This window comes from Punica granatum, chromosome 8 (genome assembly GCF_007655135.1).
Source record: "Punica granatum isolate Tunisia-2019 chromosome 8, ASM765513v2, whole genome shotgun sequence".
Classification (NCBI taxonomy): domain Eukaryota; kingdom Viridiplantae; phylum Streptophyta; class Magnoliopsida; order Myrtales; family Lythraceae; genus Punica; species Punica granatum.
In genome coordinates, this window is record NC_045134.1 from 2,028,736 (window position 1) to 2,050,754 (window position 22,019).

General features: G+C 39.4%; 2 protein-coding genes and 1 long non-coding RNA gene across 3 annotated transcripts; 2 read left to right on the forward strand and 1 right to left on the reverse strand.

Annotated features, from left to right (window-relative positions):
• Positions 1 to 554: 554 nt before the first annotated feature.
• On the forward strand, positions 555 to 1,291 carry LOC116187330. The gene is made up of 2 exons (XR_004152030.1): positions 555 to 760; positions 947 to 1,291. It is a non-coding gene; the product is annotated as an uncharacterized LOC116187330 (long non-coding RNA).
• A 4,198-nt stretch (positions 1,292 to 5,489) lies between these two features.
• On the reverse strand, positions 5,490 to 8,958 carry LOC116187414. Its single transcript, XM_031516099.1, has 3 exons — positions 8,679 to 8,958; positions 8,211 to 8,491; positions 5,490 to 6,237 (listed from the first exon to the last, which is right to left on the reverse strand). The coding sequence occupies exons 2-3, from the start codon at positions 8,473 to 8,475 to the stop codon at positions 5,732 to 5,734; spliced, it is 771 nt and encodes a 256-aa protein (XP_031371959.1). The 5' UTR covers positions 8,476 to 8,491; positions 8,679 to 8,958; the 3' UTR covers positions 5,490 to 5,731.
• A 3,258-nt stretch (positions 8,959 to 12,216) lies between these two features.
• On the forward strand, positions 12,217 to 13,434 carry LOC116187353 (NDR1/HIN1-like protein 1). The gene is made up of 2 exons (XM_031516010.1): positions 12,217 to 12,784; positions 12,872 to 13,434. Exons 1-2 carry the CDS (start codon positions 12,560 to 12,562, stop codon positions 13,205 to 13,207), a joined length of 561 nt encoding a protein of 186 aa, XP_031371870.1. The 5' UTR covers positions 12,217 to 12,559; the 3' UTR covers positions 13,208 to 13,434.
• The last annotated feature ends 8,585 nt before the right edge of the window (positions 13,435 to 22,019 follow it).

A 22,019-nucleotide genomic window follows, 5' to 3' on the forward strand; every position in this document is an offset into this window, starting at 1 on the left:
TTTATCCGTATGTAGCCAATAGAGAAAATTAAAACATTATAATAGGGGCTCGATTCCACGTCCGGAGTTGGAGGATTTTGGTGGCACCGGGCATTCTTTGAGAGGGTGAGAGCTTTGATTTCAACTCTTAAAAATTTATGATTTTATATTTTTATTTTATATGACGAGTTATTTCATTTGAAATACTTAAATCAAGAAACTCGTGTAAAAATGCGAGTTTATTCAGTAGAATCAGTAGAAACTCGAGTGTACTGGTTAAAAAAAAAAATTATTTTGTCATTTAACTCAATTTAAGGGAGATTTATATATCTTTTTGTGCACTCTTATAATTTAAAAAGTAAAACTTAATTAATAATTTCTTGAAACCTCATTTTCTAATACAAAATCTCAAACGTTTGAAAACTAAAATGAGAAGAAATTATTTGGTCTGTCCCGTAGAATATTGATAAGAATGTATGTTGATCCTAAATTAATTTGGTCTCAAATAAGGTTATCATCTGCGAAAATATGTATCAAATTACCTTTGAGACACTACATTATTTTTTTTCTTAAATATAAACATACGATTTTACAATTCGATTGTACATTCTGATTTTATGGACCCTCCACCATTTTTACTTCAACATTCGATTTTGAGAGCCTTGGATGAGATGAAAGTGTTGTCTTGAGAAGCCAAAAGAGAGAATTGCAGAAACCGGTGGTCGCACTCTGTATTCGAGCCTCACCTGATCTCTACCCGGAGTTTGCCAAGCAACAGAAGGTAATCAAGACGCTTCTTACTCATGAGCCCTCACCCAAACCTATCCGATCGAGCTTGGTAGCTCGACCCAATGAAGGATTGACTGACAATTGGTTTCATCTAATCAATCAGCGTAATTATCATATTGAAATTTTACATATTCATAATCTTAAACTTATGATGATTGTGATGATGTATTCATCTTAGGATGGGTTGGAAGACTGATGTAACCGATCGAGAGCAAAATCTGCAATCAAATCTGGTAGCTGGACGCGAGAGAGTGGAATGCATGCTTGTATGATGTATGTATTTATTTTCTTTGCGCTAGCCTAGGATTATGTGATTGTGTTGCTCGGCCAAAGTGTTGGGTGGTTTTAGGGTTGGTTACTCGACTAATTGGTGAGGGTGATTAATTTGAACAGGCCGAATTGATTAAATTGATTATGGGTGAAATTGTTCTTATGGTTGTACGAGGATACTGAACTTAAGGAATTATGCTTATCCTATTGTCAGACATGTTATCGGAAACGCTTGCAAAACTTGGTTTTGGTTTGACAATTGGCACCCCCCTTTGCCCCCCGTTTACGAGCATGTGCAAGGGAAGGATCTGTAGACTACTAGACCTACTGCTCAGTCTAAGGTTGCTGATGTTATTATTAGTAGTAATGGGTGGAAGTGGAAGCACAGGAGGAAAACTGCCGAACTTTCTCTCATTCAGGAGACAGCTAGTCATATAACTCTTAAGCGACATAGACCATGGAATCATTTGGAGTGCCCATCCTAGTGGTAAATTTACCATGCGAGCATTTGGAACTGTATTGAGAAGAAGAGGGATAATATGATATGATTTGGCATAAGTTTCTTTGGACCTCCCCATTGGTACCTAGGCACACTTTCATTTCTAAGCTAGCTATAGGAGACAGATTGCCAACTCTAGCCAGGATTTCAAAATGGAGGAAGAACAAAAGTACTGCTTCTGTGGTTTGAGTGGCTCCTGGTGAGCAGAGAGACCACCTTTCTTTTGGATTTACGTACATTCACAGTTGACATATGGGAGACAATTCTGCACATAAATGGAGAGGCTAGGAGCTGCAGAGGGTGGTGGGATGGCGAGCTTGATTGGGCTGCTAGGAGACATAAAGGGGGAAGTCGATGAAAGAAAGCTGTAGTTGCTCGACTATCATGGCATGCCTACCATCTACAACATTTGGAGAGCAAGAAATGACAGGATTTTCAGTGACATGATGGCGACTAAGGACATCGTTTTGACCCGTATTAACAAGTGGTGAAGTGCAGAATTTTAGGTGCTGCGGAGCTGCAGAAGAAAATCAAGACTGAGGAACAAAGAAAGCTGCTTGCTTCTTTGGAATATTGATGATGTTTAGTTGATCTTTGCCTTAGAGCTTGGCCTTAAGGCTCGTGTAAACATGATCCTGTTGCTCTTTTGGTTTGGGCCACTAGGAGTTTTTGGACCTACTTGTGCATCTTAGCCATTTTTTGGGCTTTTATGCCTTGGTTTGTTTGGGTATGAGAGCCCTTTAGATCTAGTGGCCCATCCATGATCGAGGTCTAATTTTCGAGTTAATGAAGAGCAATGCTCAAGGATCGGGAAAAAAAAAGAAAAAAAAAAAGAGAGTTGAATATTGGGTGTCTCGGTTCTGTAGGTTACGGGACCACTTGATGATAGAGGCACCGTGATGTCCGGGTCAACTCAGCACCGAGTAGACATCGTGTGTTGCATTATCGTGTCCAACACATCCAACTGTTCATTTTTCTTTTCAAAAATAATAAATTGACGTCGGCTCTATCGATGATCTTATCAAGTCGAAATGATTCATATCTAAATATTTTCAATAAAAATTTTGAATATTGGGTGTCACGATTCTGTGGGTTCGGGGTCACTTGATGCTAGAGGCACCGTAGAGTCCGGGTTAATTTATTCTATTGTATCACCTAATTAATTTAGTGTATATGACAAAAAAAACTGTTCTGCTCCCCCCCCCCCCCCAAGAAAAGAGAGGCCATCCTTTCAAAAGTCGAGCTACCGCTTCCCTCCTTCTCCAACACATCAAACTATTCACTTTTTTTTTCATAAATAATAAAATGACGTCAGCTCTATCAGTATTCTTATCAAGTCGAAATGATTTATATCTAAATATCTTCAATATAAAAAAAAGATGAATATTGGGCGTATCGAGTCTGTGGGTTACGAGACCACTTGATGCTAGAGGCACCGTCGAGTCTGGATTAATTTATTCTATATATCACCTAATTAATTTAGTATATATGACAAAAAAACTGTTCTGCTCCCCCCAAAGAACAGAGAGGCCATTCTTTCAAAAGTCGAGCTACCGCATCCCTCCTCCTCCTCGTACTAGGAAATGGCATAAAAATAAAAATTTGAAAAAAAAAAGAAGAAGGCTAGTATAGTAGTCTGTAGAAAGGAAACTATCTATTGGATCCGTCCATTGCTGACCTTTCCCCAGAAAAGTCCGTGACCCAACCCGAAATGAAAATATCGGAACCAACCCGACCCAATTACTTTTTCTAATTTTTTTAACCCTTTTTCATATTTTTTTCACCCTTTTTTCGATTGATAGAGAAGGCTAAGCCCTAAAAGAAATTAAAAATTGCAAGAGCGGAACATAGTAGCCCCTATAATATTCCCGAATAGTAAACCTAATCTGTTCAGAACCGAACAAAGAAAGTGGACACCAATACATGGGGAACTCCTTTCTTTAAACCTAAAACTATCAAAAACCTTCTCCTTATAATTTTTTACCCTCTTTTAACTAAAACTATCGATTATATTCTAATTTTTTTTCTCTTTTCTATGTTTTTAAATCTCCTTGCTATAAAAGATAACCAATTTAAGTTGCGTGGATGGATCATGATAATCTATAGCTCAATAGATACAAGCGCTCTTACAGTATTTTGCAACATCAATTTATTCAATTATATCACCTAAACAATTTAATACGGAAAAAACTCCCTATTGCTTTTATTTACATTATAAAATACCCACTTGGACCTATACGGACTTGAGCCCATCTGCAACCCAAAAGCTTAAGCTGATAGGTTACTGGACCCAAGTCTCATATAAACTTGTGGTTTCTTTCTTAATTTTTCGATGTGGGACAACATATCTCAACACCCGCCCTCACGTGACAACATGTGGTCCAACAAGTGTTACGTGCCTTAAACACCCGCCCTTAACAACTGACCCGAGCCGGGCATCCTCTTTCGTGCTCGGGCAAGGAGGGACAAATACCAAACTAGCCTCGAGCTCCACACTCGGGCCTAACTAGAGGTGCACCTTTAACTACCTAGGAACTGGACCGGGCCACTCTTGGGCCTGATTCACATGAGGCGTACTCTTGGCTACCTCAAAATCAAATCTGGCGTGGTGTGAGCCCACATGAGCGTGCGGAAGCATAACCTGCTCTGAAATCATGTAAAATACCCACTTGGGCCTACACGGACTTGACCTCATCTGCAACCCAAAAACTTAAGCTGATAGGTTACTGGACCCAAACCTCATATAAGCTTGTGGTTTCTTTCTTAATTTTTCGATGTGAGACAACATATCTCAACATACGTTAATTAATGAAAGTCCTTAATAAAATATCAAAACAAAATATATGATAAATAAGATAAATTACAAGATGGGTAAAAACATACCAAATGTTGCTCGTGCCATTGTCTTCTTGTAGTTTTTGTTGTAAATTTATAAAGGTAGATTGTGACTTGTGAGAGGAAACATGCATGGAGTGACTCAAAGAAATATGTGAAATTAATTATCAGTGAGAATTGCTTTGAGTCAATAGTCCAATACTTCGAAAGGGATACGAATTAGAGTTCGTATGAAAGAATAATAGTCGGCCAAAATTTATTGCGCAGCTAATACATAACTTGGTGGCGCAACATTATAGTTCAAGTTTTGCAGCACCGAAGTTGCTATTAATTTCAAGATCAATCGATGCCACAGCACCAAAACCGATGCTGCGGTACTGCGGTAGTTACCATGTTTTAGTTTAGTCGGCGCTGCAGTATCGAGCTGCAGTAACGAAATCGATGCCGCAACACAACGGCGATTATCATTTAAAAGTTGTGAACGTTAGCTATAAGGACATCACCGTTCGAAAGAATACGACTACTCCTATTATAAATAAAGTTTCAAGGGATGAACAGACATAATAACAAAACATCAAACATATTTTCTCCCCTCATTCTCCCTGTTTTTCTTCTCTCGGGTACTCTTAAAAGAAGTTTCAAGGAAAGATCTTTATTCTTGCCGCACGAAGATCTCATTGGTCGTGTTGTATCCTAGAAGTGATATTGCAATCAAGGTTATTGCGACAAACTCTTCGTATTGGGGGCAATAATCATCTTAAGGAAAGTGATCTTCACGCCTCTGACTACACATTCCGATATACTCTCCGACCCTCTTCTTAAACAGTGTTAACAACACATATATGTATATACACGGTCCATATGCGTTTTGATAATAAGCTGATGCTAGAGAGTAGGAGTGGGACGCCGTGAAGTCTGGGTCAACTCGACACCAAGTAGACATCGCGTGTTGCGGTGTCGTGTCCAACACATCACACTATTTGGTTTTTTTTTAGATACTATCGTCCTCTCGATTGGTATTTATTATCAAGTTGAAATGGTTCATGTTTAAATTTCTTTAATGAAAATTCACATTTTGCTTAAATGAATCAATACTATAATGGATAGGCTAAAAATTTTCGGTACGACCAATAGGGGCATCTTATGGGCCTTTAATGAAAGTTTACATTTACTTAAATCGGAAATTTATTTTCATTTAAAATACTGTTTATGAAATAACCAGCTCCTAAGTTACAAACACAAAATAATGCTCCTTATTAGATCAATCAATGATCATTTTGGAGCAGAGAGCACAAACAAAGGAATTTACCGTCTCCAATCCAGTCAGCCGAGACCAACCGATGCGATCAGTATTGATCATCAGATCAGGTCCACCAGAATTTGGGTTAATCCTAACCCAGCAACCTCCAGGGCAATATCGAAGGCTCCCTTCAGTATGCCTTCCCATCCAGTTCCATCTGTACTCTTCCTCCGCCTCAGGACGATGCGTATTGTATCGTCATCATTGTAATAGTGGCTGTCCGCAATGCTGTTCAAGGCCTGAGTCATCATTTCCGAGTAGCAGCGCACATGGATGCGGTTCTTGCCTCCAGTCATCTCATACGACCAACAGTAGAAATCCGTCGGTCCTGCTGGGGAGGCCCCCTCGGGTCGTTTGTTGCCGCACCACACACAGCTCCATCTTTCACCCATGTGGAGCTCGAGGGGCACCGCTACCCGGTTGTTGACTCTGATGAGCTCTGCACAGCGCGGGTGCATATTCAAGTCCTTTTTCTCCGTGGTCCGGATGTGATAGCTGTAATGCTTGATCAGCATCCCGCAAACCAAGCAGTACTCGGCCCATTTCTTGTTTTTCGAATTGATTCCTGTAATTTCCACCCAACTTAATTAAGGTTAGCATTGGAAAATAAAATAATTATCCCCCCAAAGGAAAAAGTTCAGAAGAACAAAAAAGATGGTTGAGTTAGATAGACAGACAGATGGATAGATAGATGGAGACAAAAGGATAACGAGACAGACAGAATTTCATGTCCTCTGAGCATGCAAAAGGGGATTAAAAAACGCGATTAAAAACGGGATTTTGGAGCCTACCAGAGGAGGCCACCCCGAAGGGGGGGGGGGGGGGGGGGGGGGGGGGGGGGGGGGGGGGGGGGGGGAATTATTAATACAAAATTAATGGACCATCAATTTTAAAAAATTCCCGAATTTAAAAGATTTCTCTTTTTCTGGTGAATGGACTCTAAAATATATCCTAATGAAAGAATAACAACTTATCCTATTTTGGGTCGGATCTGCAACAGGTTTCCTTCTATGTAGTCTTCCAATCGTACTACACGTAAATAGATGACAATTTATACTGTGGAAAATATTTTTAAATGAATTTTTTTTTGGGCTCGGCAATGAAAATATAGTTCGTTTTGTTTATTTTTATAATCATCATACTCATACCCTTATTCTGTTAAATCAAACATCACTCTTCCCGTTTCACCAAAAAAAAAAAAAGCAGTGATCAGATTTCCCGAAATGGAAAACGAAATAAAAATAGTGCGGCAGTTTATTTTATCTATTAGGACAAAAGAAATTAATAAACGAATGACCAATAAACATAAACAGACCTTTTACCCTCACTTTATTTGAACGTTGGCACCTAACCAAGAAAAGGCTCAATAAAGACCAATACAAAGGTTGAGAAAAACCTTTTTTAATTTTTAGTTGATACTTTAAGAAAAAAACCTAGGACATACTTTTTCTATAAAAAGAAAAGGGCTACTACTTTCAGAGAAAAGCTCAGTGTAACATCAACCATTTCAGGTATACGTACACGTTATCCTCCGCACCATTTTCACTATAAAATAGAAGGTACGATTTCATTTCAATGATTTCTTTCAATTGGGCACTGCTATTGCCCCTCTAAGTGAAGCGTTGAAGGATCAAATTGAGAAATAATCTCTAATTCGACTTTCCTTATTTGAAAACCATGCCTCTCAGCTCGGTCGCTGGAATTTGATCACATCCCGGCTAACATCCTATGCCACCAAGGACGAGGGTTTCCTAATTGGTTAGCTGTTGCCTCTCCTAAAGTGCAGGAAAGCCGTGCGGGAAAAGAGATATGGCCGAGGCCCAATACCGACTCCGACCAGTGAGAGAGCGAGCTCGACTCGATTCTCAAGATACAGAGTGGGGAAGCCACACCCAGAAAACCACCAGCATCACCATTCAGAGACCTGTGCGATGAGAGACTGATATGGTAGACACCCACCCCTCTCTTCACCATACTTGCTCTCCTCATGGCCGGTTATGTCGATGCAAGATCGACATAGATCTGGCACTGCCAGGATCAAATCAGAAACTTCAAAGATCTGAAACCAATACAGTTTTACTTCACCTGCACTGCACAGATCTGTGCCCTAACGGGCCCCAAGCAGTGTTCTTGAGTAACTCCGATATCATGGAGCACCACCTTCGGAGGACTGGAGAGATTCTCTACCCTATATGCTCAAGAAGGAAGGGAAGGAAGAGCGCTTAAGAAGAAGGAAGGGGTATCCGACCCACCCGGCCAGGAGCTGGACCCCGTCGGCGGAGGAGGAGCAGAAGGTTTCTGGGTTTTGGGCTTTCTAGGGTGTGGGGAAAGAAGATGATGAAGATTAAGGGGAAGAGCGTAAGACTGGGACCTTCAAGGATGCTCGCCGTCGGCACGCATTTCGCTCGAGGTTATTAAATAGAAGACATTGTTTGATATATGTCCATCGGAAGAATAAAAAAAAAAACTGAGAGGCGGTCCTTGAAAGAGTGTATATATATAATATATAAGAGATATATGTTATTGTATGATGACGACCTGCTTGTGGTTTTTCATAGAGCGTGAAAACTGGGAGCATGGCAAAGATGTCGCGGGGTCCAGGGCCGACTCGTATCTCCTCGTCCAGTCGAATGCAGCTGACGTGACGGCACTCATCACAATGATCGCACCTATATCTTACGGTGTCATAACTGTTCACCGTGCACACGCGGCATGTAAATGGCCGGGTGTATTCCTTCAACTCAAACATGCAGCGGCGGCTGCCGACTGGTTTCGCATCAGGACCAGTGACAACAACGGCCATCCCTCCCGACAGGCTCCTGCATGCAATGCAATGCATCATATATCAATTAATAACAATGTCATTTATAATGGCAATCATCAACAATTCGTTCGTCCCGTGTGGTTTGTTAATGGTTAGCGGATGTGTGGGCGCAAAAAATGAAAAGTACCAAGAAAAGGAATTGTTGAATAAACGATACATCATGCATAAGTGAAGAAACTGACCCTGATTTCTATCTATAAGAAGATCTCGCCTGGCTGTTAAGCGAGTCCGACCCTTCAACCTTCGAATTGCCCAAAATTTGTAAGAGAGAATGATAATGAGAACCAAAGGGAACAATATCTATATATAGGTTTGATCACCGGCCCTCTGCGCGTATCTAACGCGATTAAGGCGAAAACTCCAAAAACCCTCGGAAGATTTTATTCTACTTTATTATATTTCTTCGTGGATACTTAAATGGGGGCGTGGACACTCGCTGCTATCTCACCACCACCTCACCATTCAAGGAGTAGGTGAAAGTCAGCATTCCCAATTGTTATGTTTAGTTTAGTTTCGATGTCCGTGGGGGGGGGGGGGGGGGGGGGGGGGGGGGGGGGGGGGGGGGGGGTGGTCCACCTCCGATGTTTTACCATATATGGCAAACTTTCCCAAATAAGCCGTGGAAGAAGAAGACCAACTAGATTAGGGTTCTAGCGCTGGCTAGAACTCTCTGGAACTTGAAGACCCATTCAATTGGGCTGGACCGAAGTTGTAAATCCGGCCATTCTGTAATTTCACTTACCTAATACTTCCTCATCTACCCGCCCCAATTTTTATATATTATAATTAATTTTTTATTTTTATGATTTTGTTTTCATGTCCTAATTCATACAATTGGCTCATAAGTATCTTTGCTCTCTGTTCAATCCAATGTTGAATTTAAATTAACTAAATAAATAAAAGTGTAATTTCACTTACCTAGTACTTCCTCATCTACCTGCCCCAATTTTTATATATTATAATTAATTTTTAATTTTTATGATTTTGTTTTCATGTCCTAATTCATACAATTGGCTCATAAGTTTCTTTGCTCTCTGTTCAATTCAATGTTGAGTTGAAATTAACTAAATAAATAAAAGTATAATTTATAGTATCACGTAAAACCAAAACTTTTATTTTGATCTAACTTTCTTTCTTCCATTTTCACCCTTATCATTTTAGTTTCATTATTTAATAACCATTAGATAAAGAGTAAAATAGTAAATTCAATATATTAGCCGCCTACTCTCCCACCTCTCTCACTCTTTCTCTCACTTCTCTGGCCGTTCCCTTTCGGCAACCAAATATCAAGAGACACGTTCTCCAATTAGTGGACATGGGAGGCATATGAATTAGGTGGCAAACAATGGCACGCCATGTCATTGGAGGATTTAAAATAATAAAAATGTAAGAAATTATCAAAAAGAGAGTGTGCGCAATAACGCACGCTCTCACCTGACCATCAAAAAATTTGAGATTCAATATTCAATAGAACTACACGTACTCATTTATTAACTATTAAGATTTACGTTTCACTGCACTTAACCCATGGGCTTCCACTATAACTGGAGGAAAAAAAAGAGAGTAAGAAATTCAAGAAAGGAAAATAGTGGTTTTCTTTTTTCTTTTTTCTTTTTAATCAGAGAGGTGGTGATATGTGTCCCATGGGTCCCGTGGACGTATCAGAATGTTACGATGGGCCTCAGCCCATGGGCTCAATGAAACTCAATAATATTACCAGCTGTTCAAAGCCCAATCATTTCTCTGAACCCAAATTAAGCCCAATTCTATTTATATCCACGGATTCAATCAATGAACTGTAACGAATCAATTGATCCTTGCACCGTGTCGAATGGATCCGAGAAGGTAGGGTTCCTCTACAAACCATTCAAGCGGCTAATCCCATCATCAGGTTGTTCAAGATAATATGGATGTTGTTTATAATGATAGACAAATGGACAATCCACCAATCCACATGTGTGGTGTGAACAACAATAAAATTGATTCATGTAATAAATTAAGTACAAGTCTGCACATTACTCAAGTTTGAGAATTCATTTAAGTCATGTAATTTTTTATTTTTTATTTGACAAAACATTCAGGCTCTGTTTACTTGTAGAATTAATGTTTTGAAAATTTTTCATTAAAATAAAGAACCGTAAAAATCATGTTTGTCTAATTAAAATGGAGTACAATTTTACAGGAAAAGTTGGATTAAAATGGGTTGTCTTAACCAAATTCCCTTATTTTCTCCTTGTTGGAAGATTGCCTTTTTCCAATTACGCTTTTCTTTTTCAAGCCATGTCGCAAAATTTCAGCACAGAAGATTTATCGGTCAGGTCGGCCCACAGTTGCTGCTGGTGACAGGCGGCAGTGGTGGTGGACCCGAGCAGGCATAGGAGCTGGGGACGGACACTCCGCATGCAGGCGGACCATGCAGTGCTCAGAGCTGCAGCAGGAGCCGAGAAGCCTAGCGCAGTAGAACAGATCCTCATTCCTCAACGGCTTGAGCTCATGCTCCGAATGAATCGTTTGAGTAGAAGCCATTGAAGAGGAGTAACTAACAAACACTGTGTACGTACGGTTCTCTCAATGTATATATTTACGTAAATAGAAATGACCAAGCAGGGAAGAGGAAGTGACAAGATCTATATATAGCTAGCTTCAGTTTGACCACGACACGACCAAGATAACGAGATGTTTGACCTGGTCCAAGCTCTATGCAAGTAGCCCAATAGCAAGACAACAAGGTTTCTTTGAGGTTACATTACGTCTATGATTGGAACTTGTAATGATTCATTTCGTCGAATTCGACAGGGAGTCAATTACAAATTGAGTACTGAGTATCATCAATTCCAACAATTTAATTCCATATGACACATCCATATCTATATATATGATTATGCCCTCTCATTATTTTTAGAGCGCTGTACTTTAGGAGAGGTGAAGGGACGATGCGTTGGCTTATAAATGTTCGCCTATTGACATACGCAAGACTTACATAGCTAGGTACGTATAACACATATAGATCATATAATAACACATCAAATTCTGAGCAAATATTGGGTATTACCCTAATGCCCAATGAAAATGTTTGAAAGTGAGAAAAACCACACAATGGGCCTGCACATTTTCACTTACAAGCATTTTAATTGGTTCTTATTCATCCGAAGTAGATGAGTAATACTAATTGAATATTTTCTCCGGAAATTCTATGATTTTGGGAAGTCTTGTAGCTATACATATATCGGAATTTGTCTTTCAGCAGCAGTGGCTCATCCCAAGAATCACTGAGGCGAGATATGGCATTTGTCTATTTTCTCTTTTTTTAAAATTGAAATTCTTTGGTCGATTTTTGAGTTTTATTATTGTTAGATTAATATAAAGTTTACCCCAAAATAAAAAGCATAAGATTGATGACCTTTTTTTGGTGAATGATTGATGACTTTTTTTGGTAGGTATAAACGATCACTGTTAATTGATAGGTTTGATTAATTATACAGCTTAATGGGTCACTTAAGTACCGCCGTTTGGATTGTTGAGGAATATTATATCCATGCACACGACCAATATGATACATACATACATCCATCCATGAGGAATATGTTCATATATGTACGTCTTCCTCAAGCATACAAGTCATATAATATATATATATATGCAAAGATTTACACTATTTCAAGGTGAATTTTTCATTTCCGTTTGTCTTAAAAAATTCCATATCCATTAGAAAATGATGTAACGCAGTGATACATGCCTCGCCTGATAACCAAGAGGTTTCAAGTTCGATACCCAATGAAACTACTCATGTCCATTTATTAATTATTAGAATTCTATTTTTTTTTGTACTAGACAACGACCTCATTTGTAAACGAAAAAAATTACATATATATTAATTAATTAATATCAAAATATAAAGATAAACAAAAATGAGGGACTATCTGTTTAATATAATCCAGCAAGCACTCATATACCGGCGGCCTTTTTTGTCCGCTTCTCCACTTCTGCTATTGCCTTCCACATCTGACCTCCCACTCCTTGGAGCAAACAGCTTCAGGCCTCAGCGGCGGCAGTCCCAGCCACAATGGCCAGAATAGAGCTTGAGGTCCCGCCTGACGAGAACAGAGGACCCCGGTGGTCGCTGCTCGTAAAAGTTGCCGGCGCCATCCTATCTGTCCTCGTTGTGGCTTTCTTGATAGCGAGGATCACTGTCATCAGTCCCCACAAGTCCCTGTTCACCCTTGAGGATGTGACGCTCTATGGCTTCAACGTCTCCAACAGCCCGATCCTCATCACATCCGAGTTCCAGGTCACCATCACGTCTCGGAACCCAAATTCCCATTTCGGTATGTACTACGAAAGTCTTGATACCTATGCAACGTACCAGGGACAGCAGGTGACTTCGAGGACTGCAGTCCCTGACATGTATGAGGGTCGCGAGAGCACGAGCATCTGGACCATGTTTATTTCAGGGACCTCGGTGCCGGTAGCACCACATGTTGGGGTGGCACTGAATAGGGACTGGGTTATTAATAGGCTGGTGGTGATCATGATCAAGCTCGATGGACAAGTGAAATGGAAACTCGGGGTCATCGCGAAGGGCAGTTACCATATAACTGTGAAGTGTCCGGCGTATATCCCGTTCGGGACTAACGGTACAGGCATCTATGTTGGCAATAATGCCATCAAGTATCAGCTCTTGCAGAGGTGTGGTGTCAATTTCAGTAGATGAAGAGCACATGGATAAGGTTTTTAAAGAGAGTAGTACATTTTATAGTTAGCATTATAAATTTCTCTTTTTCAACGGCAACTGTCTGTCTTATCCCATGGGTCAATTTTCACGTGCATTTTAATTTTCTCTGGGTTAGCATATTGTAAGTTTAGTTCAAGATAATCATTTCGTTGGAGCAAGAATTGACCTCAATGAATATGCTATCTCGTAGTTTCACCCAAAAAAAATCAAGGTAATCATTGATTTTGATGATTTTTCGTGTATATATGTATATATATATATATATTGATGTGTTGAAGTATGAATTAACCTGCAATATATTATTTGAGGAGCAAAAGTAGCAGAGGACAAATATTCCAATATATATCTAACCTTAGAAGGGGAGTCTATAGATATAAATTTAACCTCACCAAGCCTAATCATTGCTCACTGACGGCCACTAGAGTCTTAATGTAGGGTCCCGACGACCAAAAAAGTAAGGTCAACTGGACTCATGGTGTATCACATGTGCGTGTCCACACACGCGCGAGGGTTAATAACAAATATATATATATATATATATATGCACAATCTTTCAATATAATAACAATTATAAGATGGCATCAACTTTTTCGTTAATTTGGATGAAAATTGCTGACGAGTAGGTCGATTGGAACTCATCATATTTTCTTTATAATAAATTATTTTAAAAAATAACAAAAGAAATTAAAAAAGAAAAAAAAAGGGCAAAAACAAAATTGGGGAGGAGAGGCAGTGGGGGCCTCATCGCTTCACCCCCTCCCTCCCAAATTGAGGTGGCTTGAGACCACAGAGGGCGCAACTCGATTTATATGTCAGTAATTTTCGTTCAAATTAACGAAAAAATTGACGACGTGTTAGAATTATTATCAAATTGAAAGTTTGTGCATTTTTAAATTAATGAAAAGGATCGTGCAAGAATTGTTAAAATGTGAAAAGTTTATATTTTTTTTATTATTAACGCTATATATGACGACGATGGGTCCTGAAGTGTATATATTTGAGGATTCATAAAGATTAATGTGTATATATACTTTTAATACGTACACACGTAAAGGTTTCTCTTATAATTAACAAGAAGTAAAGAAAGCACTCTTGTGATGATAATTCATCATTAAGATCCACTTTTATAAGATTTTTATCATATTCTATCTATCCAACGAATTCACCACGTTTTAATACGTACAGCATCTAAAATGCAGTAAATTCCAATGCTCACCATGTTTAGCAACTGATGCCATCTTGTTATAATCGTCACTGATTTCAGTCGATATCGCCTATAATTTATCAAATTGCCCGGGGATGCGGTTGGATAGGTCCATTATCGGGCCTACACTTATCATATACATGCATTTAACAAGGCCGATTCAGAAGAACCGAAGGAGGAATGATGAAGGAAAGTGGATTAAAGGCCTCGATAAACGGACAAGGCACATGGCCCATGTAACTCTAAAATGTGAAACTTATGGGCCGGGCTAGACAGCTGAAGTTTATCGTTCGACCAGATGGGTTAGCAATGTAATTATCAATTAATACATGCCATTTTCTTGACGGCATTCACTTGATGCGATGTCGACCCGCTCTTACATTACATCGGAGACAAAATCCTCATTCTTCTTACCCAAGAAGAAAGCTTCGTTATTTTTTTTTCGGTGTTAAATTTTTTTTTCTTTTTTTATATTCCGAAAAATAAAGGTTGGTGAAGCAACACTCCGATGATTTCACTAGGAGTTCCTATGAACGTTCAGTTAGCTAAAATCAAAACCATGTGTGAGTTCCTAACTTCGCTCGTGCATCGACCCCGTTCTCCTCTTATCCATGATCTTTAAGTAACTAGCTAGCTCCTTAATTGCGTTCGCAAAGTTCTCTATCATCGACTCAGTCGACTTGAAACGATCAAAGAAAAAATTATTAATAGAGGCTGTTTCAGGTTCATTAATGAAGGGAAGAATTGGCATGAGTATGAGCTTAGTCGGACCGATAGATGAATGAGCCAATGACATATATATTCGATGGGAAATAATGACAGGGAGGTCTATTCAAACGGCAAAAGCCTGTGGAGAAGAAGCGTTTGACCAGACGGGCCAACAATCTCCGGTCAGCTTGTGATCCAAGATTTTTCTTGATCAATAAGGTTAAGTTTTGATCTGTAAGAACAATTGAGAGAAATAGGCAAGGCGACCAGTATGGTCTACCTTGATGTTATATTTATACAATCGTGTAATTACAAGGAAAGAATAAAGAGTGATCATATACACTTAGTTATAGATTGTATTTCCTAATACATATAAAGATTGAGAGCAACAGCTAGTGGTCAACTCGTACTTTGATACCATGTAAAAACAATTGAGAGAAATGGGCAAGGTGACCAGTATGGTCTACCTTGATGACTACCGTGTGATTACAGGGTAAGAATAAAAAATGACCATATTCACTTAATTACATATTGTAATTCCTAATACATATAATATTCCCTAATATGATCATCTGAATTAATCATGCTATCTATATATGATGCTGAACTCCGATTTCAATATGCCGAATTGGTATTGTTTACATCTACGAATTAAGAGCAAGGCAAACGGAAAGTACGTACATATAACATATATGTTTATGTTGTGCGTAGAGCGCACATACATAAACATGACAAATTACACAACGGTCTCCACCTACCAAACTGAAATTAAGTTTACGGAAATGAAGCGTGTCATCTGTTTGAATTAATCAGTCGATCAAGTCTAGTAAGATTTGCGTGAATCCTATTCCAGCAGCGTCCAGGGCAATACTAACGGCTTGCATTAATATTCCTTCCTATTCATTTCTATCAGTATTCCTCCTCTGTTTCAGGACGATACGTATTACATTATCATTGTCGCTGTCGTGGTCATCCAATGGAACGATGTTTTCCAAGGCCTGAATCACCATATCTGTGTAGCAGTTCACATGAATGCGGTTCTTGCCCCCTGTCAACCTGTATGACCAACAGTAGAAATCTGTCGGGCCAGCTGGGGAGCCCTCCTCAGGTCGCTTCTTGCTGCACCGCACGCAACTATGTCTTTCCCCGGTCTGGAGCTCAAGGGGCATGCGGCTGTTGAATCTGGTGAGCTCAGCACAGCAGGGGTGCATATTCAAGTCCTTGTTTCCTGTGGTCCGGGCGTGATAGCTGTAATGCTTGATCGGCATCCTGCACACCAGACAGTTGTTAGCCCATTTCTCATTTTTCGAATTCCTCTCTGTTAATTTTTCGTTTCAAATTATAATGTTAGTTTTGGAAAGGAAACTCAAAAAGAAAGAAGGATGAACCTTGAGAAGCAAGACCGGCCGGGGCATTAATATATGGGTTTGGATATAACCCTTCTGTGGATTATCGAAGAGCATGAACACGGGGCTCATGCTGAAAATGTTGTTGGGCCCGGTGCCAAGTTTGATTTCATCAGCTAGTCGAATGCAGCCTCACACTACAGGAATTCAGCCCCATACAGACGGCATTTCAGACAGACAACTCCGTCCCTACGCGTTATAGAGACGACATTTTCCATTTGAACAGCTTCGTCCCAAAAGTTCCCGTTGCAAAATTTGGGATGGAAAAGCCCGTCTCACGATGCGTAAAGACGGACTTTTTGAGACTGAAATTGCCGTCTCTTTATTTGAGACGAACATTTCCGTCTTGACCATCGTCTGTGACATTGAGACAGGCACGAACGGAACAACCCATCTCAACAAGTAGAGACGGAAATTTCCTTCTAAATTCCCGTCTCTCGTGAGACGGAATTTGAGACGAAGTTTTCTGTCTCAAATTAGAGACGAGAAAATTCCTCTCAATTTCCGTCTTTATAGAGAGGGGAAGGGAGACGGCTTTTATCGTCCCTAACTTTGAGACAAAAATTTTCGTCTATGTTTCTGTCTCTAGAGGGACGAATAGATAGACGGATTTTCTTGTCTCTAACTTCGAGACTACAATTTCCGTCTCTATTTCCTTCTCTAGATGATCTCACTTTACCTCTGGTATGAGAAAAATGAGACAGGATTAGCTGTCTCTAACTAGAAATTGAAGAAAAAAATAGAAACAAATTAAATGCATAATGTACCATAATCGAAAGCTGAACTGACAACAAATCTAGACATTCATAATCAACAATCTACATGCGTCCAACATGTTCCACATGAATTATTTCTTCCACAAAACGAAACAAGACAATAAAAATCATCCACATGTCCGATATACCTAACACTATCGCGAACCATAGTATATAAGTAGTTCTAACAAACTAAAATTCAAATAGAGCACACCTAATGGTTAGCGTCACCATCATCAGTGTCACTGACACCATCATCATCAGTATCACTTACACTATCTTCATCCTCATCGCTATCATCGTTGGCTGGAGAATTGTACAGGGGAACCCCTTGGGAATAACCGAGCATGATCGGTATCTCAGATGAATGCTGCTTTTCTTTGACCAACCCAAATGTTTCTTTTGTTAAGCAAACATCTCCTTTTGTTCATCCAAGAGTTTCAAAGTCGACTTGTTGCTCCTTCTGAGCTTCTTCAGCTCTCGCTGTAAATCTCGCTCGGAGGCTGCCCGCAGGTTTCTCTCATGCTCCACCTGTGCTGGCATGGTTGCATTAAGCTCATCGGCCGTCCTCCTCATATTATTGATTTCCTCCTCGAATCCACGGGAGGAGCTGGCGATGTCGCTTCCAAGACCGGATAAGGGTAAGTCGGCGAGGTAGCTCAACCCATAAATACGACATTTCTTGTTCCAGCCCCCAGCTGCCATAGCCAACATTTCCACCTCCGTGAGCCTGGTGGTGGGAATGGAAGTCCCATCATCATCAAGAACCCCTTGGCTTTTTCGGATCTCCTCAAAACTCATCCTACAAAATTGACAGAATTTGATGTAAATGGCGGCATTCAAAATACCCATTTCAAAATTCAAATATCAAATTCATTTATACTTGCATAGATATTTTTTGCCCTTGTCTCCACACAGTTTCCGTCCCTCGTCTTGTGGGTCCTTAAATAAAGCTCAATATCGGTTGGTTTACGTTTCGATTCCTTCTTCTACAAGTAGAACAACAAATTAAAAAAAAAAATTACGGCATTAGCTAACACTCAATTTTTAATGAACAAGACTTCATTCAATAATTCAACTTTGTGTAAATATTCATCATATTACATAATATGATGGATAGATTTCATATAAAGCCTCTTACTAACCACAAATCACATTCATTTATCCAAACGGGATTCCTATAATAAATCTCCACTGTGTTTGATCAAACTTTATGTCACATATATAAATCAAAACATGATATAATCATCTACCAATGTTATAAAATTTAAAACCTACACTCTTCCGTCAAAATGCAATATGTCATAAGCAATATGAAAGCAATTAATGCATCGGGCATACCAATCTAAATAATATCAGGGTGGAGGCCATGCTGCCCCGATAACTATCTTTCATTCTTTCCGTAGCTTTTTAGGTCTCTTCCTCTCTTTCAGGATGCTATGGGGATTAAAATTCCTCGGTTTGTAGTTGACTCTACTTTTTTTTTTTAGCTGAATAATTCATATCATTAATGGTTAATACGAAGTCGTTGTTACAAAGTTACCCAGGTTCGGGTATCCCTGGAAAATACAAAGAGAGTTAAAATTTGATGCTGAGCCGAATTGGCCCAGGTCATGAGCCAGGGCATTATCCGATCTGGGAATCCAAGAACACATCCAATCCATAAAGCAACTAAGAGTAGAGATAATATCCGTAATTATGCCCTAATCTCCCACTCTGACTTTTGTGGGTGCAAAATGGCATCAACTAATATTAGGGCATCACAACGTAACCAGATCTTTGTGAATCCTCTTTCTGCAGCTACTGAGCATGCAAGGAGTGTTGCTTGAGCCTATACTTGAAGTGGTGTCCTTGTGGGAGATCTTGAACCTGAAAGTGTTGGAGGACTATGCGGATGTTGTAGAATTCCTGAAAGGCATGAGTTGTTATAACTCCATGATGCATATGTGCTGATGATACTCCATTCAGGCCCTGTGGGTTCTTGCGTTGGATTGAGTTACAAGGGCAGTGTGGATGGGTTTCCTTCTCGGTTTTCTGCGTTTTGTCCTCTTCTGATGTTCTCCCTGTAGCAGCTTTTGATTCTCTTGATGGTTTGGTGGAGATCTCCCGGTTTCCCTACATGTACGACATCATTACGTGAGTTCCATAACTGATAGAGAATGATTGCTGCATATAAAGAAAATTTAGCCTTATCCGCAATGTTTACTATCAATGTGTGTAGTGGGCAGGCAATGACATTAATCAAGTCCTTAACAGATGAATTCAGTATAGTGCTTGTCTGAATATCCCATGGTGATTCCTTCCAAGCTACACGATAATAGATACAATCATCGTAGAGATGATCTAAATTATCGAAACTGGTTTGACAAAGAGGACACGGGGTGTGCTCTTTGCTAAACTACGGGAGGCATTTACTAGTAATTCTCTAAAGATGGAGTTTGAAACGTTCATGGATTTTCAGATTCCAAATAGATTTTCACGCAATTCCATTATTATTATGGAATCTGTGCTTTTGATCTAATAAGTAGAAAGATTTGACCGAGTGCTTCCTTGACGAGTTCGGAGTCCATACTGTAGAGTCTTCGTAGTCTTCTTGGGCCAGGTGAATTTTGAGAATGTTCTCCACGGTATCTTGCTCAAAGAGGTTAGTGAATAGTGGAACGTTTGATCTTTTTTGGTAGAATAGCATTAGATCACGTACCTGGAGCTTCAGATTCGGGATTACATTTAATTTTGGGGAGGGTTTTTGATCATGCATACCTGGGATCAAAGGGTCGAGCCATGCTGAAATGGATGCACCATTATATACGGAGAAGCATGTACTTACCTGGATAGTGTCCTTGTGCCACTGAAGACCTTTCCATATTGGCGATGGGGAGCTGCGGTTGAAAGAGTTTAGGAAATTACCATATTTTGCCTTTACTACCCTACCAGTGAGGCTATTGTTTTCTTTCGTTAGTGCCTAGGCGGTTTTGGAGAGCATTGCCTTGTTTGAGTCTTCTGCTCTTGTGAAACCTAGTCCTCCTTCTGTTTTTTGTTGGCAAATGGACTCCCAATTCTTTGGTGCGTAGTAATTCCCTTCTTCCTTTGATGTGCCTCACCAGAATCTCCTAATCACTTTGTCAATGGAGCTTAATGTGGATTTCGGTAATCGAAAAAGTGACATGGTGTAGATTAAGGTATTGTTGATGACTGAATTGATCAGAGTTGCTCTACCCACTCAGGAGAGTGCTTTCACTTTCCCTGAAGCAAGTTTGCCTTTTATTTTGTCAATAAGAAATTGGAAGGATTCATTTCTTTTTCTTTTGATGAACAGTGGATTTCCCAAGTATTTGACATCTTGCTTTAGTTTCCTCATGCCAAGGATGGCTTTTGTATTCCTTCTGGTGTCTGCCGATGTATTCTTAGAGAAGAATAGACCTGATTTGGGGCAATTTACTTCTTGTCCTGACCAAGAGCAGAATTTGTCTAATATGCTTTTCACATTTTTGATGTTTGCTTCTATCACTTTGAAGAGTATTAGGAGGTCATCTGCAAACATTAGATGTGAGATTTGTGGTCCATCCCTGCTTATCTGGATGCCCCTGATGTCTCTGTTGGCTTAAGCCCTATAGAGGAGTCGGGACAATATTTCCATTGATATTACAAATAAATATGGTGAAATAGGGTCTCTTTGTCTTATACCTCTGGATGGCGAGAAGTGTTCGTGGGGCGAGCCGTTGAGTAAGATAGAGAAGGTAGATGTTGATCCGCTGTGAATATATATAAAGATAAGCGCGAATTCTACCAGTAAGTGCACTGGGTCTGATCAAGTAATATAGTGATGAATAGAGTGTCGATCCCATGAGGATTAATTAAGTACTAAACCTATATTAGATTCTATTATTATCTAGGCAATCAAATTGAGAGAATTAACTAATTAACTACTAACTAACCTAAATCGTCACAAAGAGCAAAAAGAGAATTGTATGAAAATATATCAATTGAAAGTGGGAAAAACAGAATCCACCCTAGTTTCACTAATCAGATTGCCATCATGTTATATAGAGTAATAGCTATGTGGTCATTCAAGTGAGTTTATCAAGTCTTTAAAATTAAAGTCTTAAATCCCTAATTAATTAATCAGCTCCCGCATCTCTAATTAATGGTGGACTCTAAATTACAATCATACACCTTCCAGTGCTATGATTGCCTAATGCCCTAAATTAATTATCCCTAATGTCTTAACGAATAACTAACTAGAAACATTACATTAATCCCTGGATAAACTCTAATTAAACTAATTCCCTCAGCTCCCGCATTTAACTAATTAGTCTAATCAAGAATTCCTAACAAACCCTATATCAACTCCTGTATCAATAGTGTTTCTAACAATTATAACCAATTAAGAATTAAAATTGAAATTATATGAATTGCAATCATGAATCATTCACACATCTATTAATCCTATAACATGGCTACAATCATCATATTAGCTACATAGGGTTTCATCATATTCCCACAAGAGAAGCTTAGAACATCATGGAATTGAAAACACAATTATAATTCAAATGAGTCATTGTAATAAAATTCATATTCAACAGAATCCTAAAACATAAACCCAACAATTCCTTCTAGGAATAGTCTCTTCCACAATGCTTTGCTTCCAATCAATTGATCCAGGTGACGGTTTCAAATAAGACTCTCTCCAAAAACTCTCTAGGTTAAAAGAATGGTGA

What these genes read in the sequence shown, in the direction of transcription:
- LOC116187353 (XM_031516010.1), top strand. Translation starts at nt 12,560, where the DNA reads ATGGCCAGAATAGAGCTTGAGGTCCCGCCTGACGAGAACAGAGGACCC. An exon ending in TCATCACATCCGAGTTCCAG is followed by an intron (nt 12,785 to 12,871) that starts GTCACCATCACG and finishes CAGGGACAGCAG; the next exon opens with GTGACTTCGAGGACTGCAGT.
- LOC116187414 (XM_031516099.1), bottom strand. Translation starts at nt 8,475, where the DNA reads ATGGCCGTTGTTGTCACTGGTCCTGATGCGAAACCAGTCGGCAGCCGC. An exon ending in CTATGAAAAACCACAAGCAG is followed by an intron (nt 6,238 to 8,210) that starts GTCGTCATCATA and finishes TGGAAATTACAG; the next exon opens with GAATCAATTCGAAAAACAAG.